The sequence below is a fragment of the Anarrhichthys ocellatus genome, unplaced genomic scaffold, assembly GCF_004355925.1.
Source record: "Anarrhichthys ocellatus isolate YVR2014 unplaced genomic scaffold, GSC_Weel_1.0 scaffold62, whole genome shotgun sequence".
In the NCBI taxonomy this organism is placed as follows: domain Eukaryota; kingdom Metazoa; phylum Chordata; class Actinopteri; order Perciformes; family Anarhichadidae; genus Anarrhichthys; species Anarrhichthys ocellatus.
In genome coordinates, this window is record NW_022280092.1 from 1,698,740 (window position 1) to 1,705,364 (window position 6,625).

A 6,625-nucleotide genomic window follows, 5' to 3' on the forward strand; every position below is an offset into this window, starting at 1 on the left:
ATGAATATTCTGAAATATGAAGCCTCAAATATTCTGTTGACGTTTGGTTTGTTTTTGGTAATAAATATTGTTTAATAATGTTTCTTGCTTACATGTTGTCTTATATCTTTTTGTAGCCATGGGTGGAAAATCGTCAAAAATGACTCCTGAGCGTAAGAAACTCAAAATATTTCAGAAGATTGTTTAGACTCATAAGATTACATCACACATTTATTTCACGAGTGTGAAGGAGAGGGATAAGTATCAAAAGTTGTGAACAAAACCCTGCAGACAGTCAAACCTGCACAAATACATTTGAGAAATGTATAAAGATAAAAAAATAACAGATTCTTAATTTGTGTTGAAATAATATATTTGACGGATATATTACATCAATGTGTGCACTCTGCAGCTTTGATGGAAAAATGGAGGGGCGTATGGGGGTGAGTGGTTTGTTTAATTTATGTTCCCTCTGGTGTTTAATTGCTTTTCTTCAACTAACTATTGTTAAAACCAAAACTGAGCAACTGCAGCACACCTTTGTTGAGACTGCCTCTATTACTGTCATTTTAGTTTGTTTCAGTTTCATGATGGTTTAGTTTGGTGTCTGTGACGACCGTGCAGCAAACACAAAATATGTGCAACATATGGAAAACTGATAATAATGTTGATGTGCATTGTGATCTGAAATGTAATCTTACCTTTTCTTTATTGAACAGCCATAAAAACAAAGACCTGAATTTTGTGAACGATTATCAGCCTTATAACGAAGAAGTCAAACAGCTCAGAGTTCTGCTTTATGGACCTACTGGCGCTGGCAAGTCCAGCTTCCTCAACACCGTCGACAGTGCGTTACAAGGCAGAGTTACTGGTCAAGCTTTGGCGGATAATACAATCACTGGATCGAGCTTCACCAGTAAAGTATGAATCCCTTTTCAGTGTGGTTTAACTAAGGTCATATGTTACTGTAAAACTTCATGACACGTAACAACTCTTTCACCTAGTATTTCCGATTAATTTATTTTTGTGTGCACTTGCAAAGATAATTGCAGTACACAGCTCAGGCAGCAGCTGAGCAAGTAGCCTCATAGACATATTTCAATATGAAGCAATAATGTCATCATATCTGTGCTTTTCTGTTTTACAGCACAGAACTTACCAATTCAATAAAGGAGGACCAGGGACATTTTACCCTTTTGTCTTCACTGACTTGATGGGCCTTGAGAAGGAAACTAAGAAAGGAGTTTGTCTGGAAGACATCAAACTGGCCATGAAGGGGCACATACAAGATGGTTATGAAGTACAGTCCAATTAATTACTGAATTCATTTTAAGTTTTGTTGGATATATTTCAGTAAAACAATCCAGCTTTGTAATTTGTTTTGCATAAAGAATTTTATTTACGTGAAGATACATTTAAGGAACTATTTGCACAAGTTATACTTTGATTCAATTTTACATTATTTTCTAGATCAATCCGTGCTCTAAAATATCAGAGGATAATCAAAACTACAACAAGTACCCCACTCTGAATGACCAAGTTCATGTTGTGGTTTGTGTCATCGCTGCCACCACAGAAAATATACTGAGTGAAGAATCTATGAAACAGATGAGGGATGTCAGACTTGCAGCTAGAGACTTGGGTAAGGTTTAGTTTTTGGGGTTCATTAATTAAATCAAATAACCTGACAAACATTAATCTGATTGAATTGGATCTTTGTATCGGCAGGGATTCCCCAAGTGGCTATTCTCACCAAAATTGATGAAACTTGTCCAGAGGTCAAGGCCGATATAAAGAACGTGTATAAGAGCAGGTACCTGAAGCAAGTGGTATGTTTCTATTTTATGAGTTTGTAGAGTTGTTATTCTAATTGGAATACAATTTTGCTTAACATTTTAAACTTTAAACACAAAAGTCTTTTTTGAGGGTCATTCCTTAAATATGCAATTTTTCCAAATTAGGTGGACAACTTGAGTGCTAAGCTGGGCTTTACACTGACCTGCATCTTTCCTGTGAAAAACTACCACTCAGAGATCAAAACAAATGATGAGGTTGATACACTGATACTGAGCGCACTGAACATGATCATCAACTTGGGAGAAGACTATGTCAACGGCCTGTAGACCTACAAACTGCTGAGGCAAATCTTGCTTTATCTCAGCGTGAAATAAAGTCAGTTTGTGAACAGGATGCAATTAAATAAAGTGGGACTATGGTTTTTTGGTTTTCATTTGTAAACATGTAATGCATATAGTCTCTGCTCTAAATGGTCTTACCTCTACCTAGTTGAATAAAGCATGATAGGCTGTATCACTATTGCTATGCATTTGAGTTTTTGCATTATTATTTTGTTAGCTATGCTTTGTTGATTCAGGTGGTGATTTCTGATGTTACAGTCCCCCAGTAATCATAACACATGTCTAGATTAAAACTGGGCTAAATATGATTGAAAAGTTAAATTTATATCAGACTACTGATTACATATATGATGTATCTATTGTTTTATTTCAATGTTTGGACCTGCTATTGAATCATTGTGCTCATACTGCTGCTCAGGTAAAACTCACAATAAATAACATAAATAATGCAATTTGTATTTAGTCTCCTTTTATTTCCTTCCTTCTCGTCCATACCATACACTAGATTGTCTTGTAATGCAAGTGATCCACGCAGTATTACACAATTTTATGTAATATGTGGTAAGGCATGTAAATTGGGGCATGAATTGACCTCTTATGGTGACAAATACCAATTAAAGTAAAATGATTGTATGAGTAATTTCACTTTGATCCATCAGAGTGCAATCGGAGGTGCTTGTCAATGAAAATGTATAATAAAGCTGTAAGAGACATTGTGTTATTGTTTTTTTGTGTGTACTACCTCCCACCACTTGGGGGCGTAGTGCCGCTGTTAATTAGGCCACAGGTGAATATAATCAGGAGGGTCAGTTGAAACAGGTGTTGCTGAGTAAACAGGAGCAAACAGTTTTTGACCGTGCGACAGTTAATGAATGTAAATGTTATGATTTATTTGGTCTATGTAGAGGAAATCTGAGTCTGGAGTGTTAAAAGGAGATACTCATATATTTTTATTTATATATTTTATATTTGTACTGACCAAATGTGAAAACTTTATGATGTTCTCGTGGCATTTCTTTACAGATTCTCTTTCAGATTATGATTGAGGTATTTTTCTTCTCTTGCTACGCCTTCAACGTCAAATAATCTTACGTTGTTAGCGCGATGTGACGTCATCACGTGATCTGGTCAACAACTCAGCTGTTGTGATGGTGGCTTTACGTACCGTCGGAAATGTTGGAATTACAACTACACCCCGATGAAAAACAAACAAAATGACAAATAGGACAGGAGAGCTCGTGATTATTTATGACCTCCCAGTATATATAATACAAATATTACATTTACTAAAAGCTTTAATACATAGATCAATATAACAAATCATCCGGTGTAGTTTCCTCTCTATTATGTTGGTGTAGGACCAAAAAAATATGTGGGTGCAACACTACTATAATATGGTTCTAAACCAATATGAATTTTATTCCCACAAGATCAAAAATATATTTCTGTACTCGAGGATCTTCGGACTGTTATTTCGGTATTTCAGTGAAACTGGGAAGTACAAGCTTTGGAAAAGCATTTGAAAGCAGCATGGGACAAGTGAGGGGAAAAAAAGAGGAAGAAATCCACGTAGCCTCTCTTGCGTCACAGTCGCACGGCCGTGTAATGTCCTCAATGTATAACGTTACGCTTTTTTGATGAAACGCTGCATGCAATTAAGCCGATAGCGGTGTTCGCAGTGGCGGGGTAACGCGGAACAACCCACATCGGTCCCGTTTGCTGAAAGGGAGGAGAGAGGACTATAAAATGGAGCTGGAAGACGGAGTTGTGTACCAGGACGACCCGGGGACATCAGCGATGATGTCTGAGCGGGTATCGGGCCTGGCCAACTCCATCTACCGCGAGTTCGAGAGGCTCATCGGTAAATACGACGAGGATGTGGTGAAGGAGCTGATGCCGCTGGTCGTGGCGGTGCTGGAGAACCTGGACTCGGTGTTCGCGGAGAACCAGGAGCACGAAGTGGAGCTGGAGCTGCTGAAGGAGGACAACGAGCAGCTCATCACCCAGTACGAGCGGGAGAAAGCGCTGAGGAAACATGCAGAAGAGGTGAGTTGAATGGAGCTGGGAAAAAAACACAAAAAAACGGGATGGTCACCGGCATCCTCGTGAGGAGGACCGAGGGCTGCCTCAGGTGTTTTGCCCTCCCAGCATCCCTTTGCATGACTTAACCTGTGCACGTGGCCGGGGCAGCATCCTGCCCGTCCTGCCACGGAGCTCGTTGGGGATGTAAACAAGGCAGTGTCAGGGCTAACGTCAGGCTGAATTGGCCCTCTCTTTGTATTCGCTGGGTGGTCAGTGACACTCGAATCCAAGGATGGGACTTCTTACCCACTGCTTCAACGAAAGCATCTTTCTCTGTCAAACCCATCTACAGCCATCAGCTCACCTATTGCATCAGATAGTGAAGTCACTGTCTGAGCCCTGTGAGACCCTCACTGAGTAAACAGCAGGTGATGTGACTCAGCGTTTTGGGGCATCACTGTAACATAAGTTTAAAAAAACCCACAGGGATAAGAGGATGGAGACAGACAAGCAGTCAGATTACATATGTGCTTGTACTGTCATAGGACTCGCTACAAGCATCCAACCACAGCTTTACCCAAATTATACCTTATGATGCTCATATTACTGTATTTAGGGTCCTCCACTAGCTGACCTTCACCACTGTGCAACGCACGTAAGATATTAACCTTTAATATGGTCCAACTCACTTTGATTTGTAAAATCTGTGGAGTTGTCCTTTTTAAATGAACAAATGTGAAATCAAGTCAGCATTTGCTGCTACACAAAGTTTGATTAAGCAACCAAATAGGTGAAAAACTGTCACTCGTTGATCAGACATTGCCAACAAACATGACCCCCTGTGTGTGTGTGTGCAGGCATGTCTCAGGGATCTTGTGTATTGCCTAAGATGTGTGTGGTTTTAATTGTGTGAATCTGCCTCCTGGCCATGAGCTTTTGAATTGAAGGGAAACGTGATGAGACTCGGACCGTCTGTCCCAGCTTGCATTTTTTTGACTCGGGGCTTCGGGACAGCAGGGACACTGGCCCCAGTACGCTGTGGACACGTAGACCCCTCTGCACACACATTGACAGTGAAGCGGTGTGACAGCCAGGCACACATAAACACTCACACACACGCTGCACACTGACAATACTCCTGTATCCTTCACTGTTATAGTAACATATCATGTCAACTGTACAGTAAATATGTGTACGGGATTGTCCTGGAAAGGAAGAGAAGCTTGTCCCCTCCCCTGAGGAGTAGTGAGCAGCGATACGCTGAGTCTGATGGAGAGGCATGGTATAACTTCCAGGTCATGTGATCCTTTGTCACACACAAGCAGAAAGGGAACTTCCACCAGCTTGCGTTTTTGCTTCCTTTCCCTTTTTTTTTAGTGCCTGGACTTAGTAGTGAAGTCACCTTTCTTCTTCCAGAGGAAATAGATTTTGGTTTTTAGACCTTTTGCTTGCTTGGCCATCGATTGCTTTTTAAATCATGATCAAGATTTCACACAGACACAAAATAGATGGTATCATCATCCTCCCGGCTCTGTTATTGCAACCCTGTTTCCTCCGATCTCTGACGTAATTTGGAGACAAAGACATGAAGTTAAACAGTGTAAATTACTTATGATATTAATGACCGACATTACATTGATTTTGATTAAGTCTGAGGAATCTAGCCAGCTGCTCAGATCATTAAAACTAATTCGCAGCCTTCTACAGTTTCTCATTGGTTTCTCTCTCACATGTATCCAGACCATCAATCTGCACACATTACCAGTTATCATCTTCATCACTTTGCCTCATTTATATATTTTCTTATATGTAAATACCTGCAGTAAAGTATGACCATAGGATGGCCGCTGTTGAGATTTCTTACATACACTTTCAGCTCTACATTGCTTAATTATTTATTTATTTATTTGAGCAAATGTTTTTTGCACAGTTGTTGAACATATGAATTGGGCAACCCTGAGTGCTACATACAAATACGATGAATTTAATCTGGAGATAATTTGTCATTTAGTCCGAACAAAATATGTTTTAGTTTTTCAGTCATATAGCTCAAAAATATCAGGCTGCCGAGCAGGCTGTGACATGCCTTTGTACATCAAGCTGTAAATAGGACTCATGCATCCAGAGGAAGAGGAAGGGCAGCCACATTAGGGCCTTGGCTTGCTCCGCTGGACAGGATGTGGATGCTGACACATGCTCAGAGGCCCGCCGAGAAGGAAACTGGGAGGAATGGGAATTTCCGAATGAACCCTTAAGTCAAAATCCTGCTCCTCTAATCCCGATTTAGTCTTGTATTTGTTTACATCCACGCCATCATTGTACATGTTCTGGAAAGTTACGCCGTCACACATGTCATCTGTGATATTATGTAATGCACTGTGTATACGGCTGCAACTATTATTTCCATTATTGATCAATCTGTGGATATGTTTTAATTCATCAAATGTTTCTATGAAATGTAGTCGGGGGGGGGGGGGGGGGGGGGG

The 6,625-nt window shown here is 40.3% G+C and overlaps 2 protein-coding genes across 10 annotated transcripts in view; both read left to right on the forward strand.

Annotated features, from left to right (window-relative positions):
* The first annotated feature begins 6 nt into the window (after positions 1-6).
* LOC116397101 (interferon-induced protein 44-like) lies at positions 7-2,642 on the forward strand. Of its 2 annotated transcripts, XM_031872254.1 has the most exons (7): positions 7-152; positions 392-422; positions 699-900; positions 1,127-1,279; positions 1,450-1,621; positions 1,708-1,808; positions 1,941-2,642. In XM_031872254.1, exons 1-7 carry the CDS (start codon positions 119-121, stop codon positions 2,100-2,102), a joined length of 855 nt encoding a protein of 284 aa, XP_031728114.1. In that variant the 5' UTR covers positions 7-118; the 3' UTR covers positions 2,103-2,642. The 2 variants fall into 2 exon arrangements, with proteins under 2 accessions (XP_031728114.1, XP_031728113.1); XM_031872253.1 differs by having other exon boundaries at positions 7-900.
* Positions 2,643-3,658: 1,016 nt separating this feature from the next.
* spag9a (sperm associated antigen 9a) overlaps positions 3,659-6,625 on the forward strand; it is a 23,951-nt gene continuing 20,984 nt past the window's right edge. For all 8 annotated transcript variants that reach the window (XM_031872165.1, XM_031872167.1, XM_031872170.1 and 5 more), the window contains exon 1: positions 3,659-4,163. In XM_031872165.1, coding sequence (XP_031728025.1) covers positions 3,864-4,163 — 300 coding nt within the window. In that variant the 5' untranslated portion in view covers positions 3,659-3,863. The remainder of the gene's footprint in view (positions 4,164-6,625) is intronic.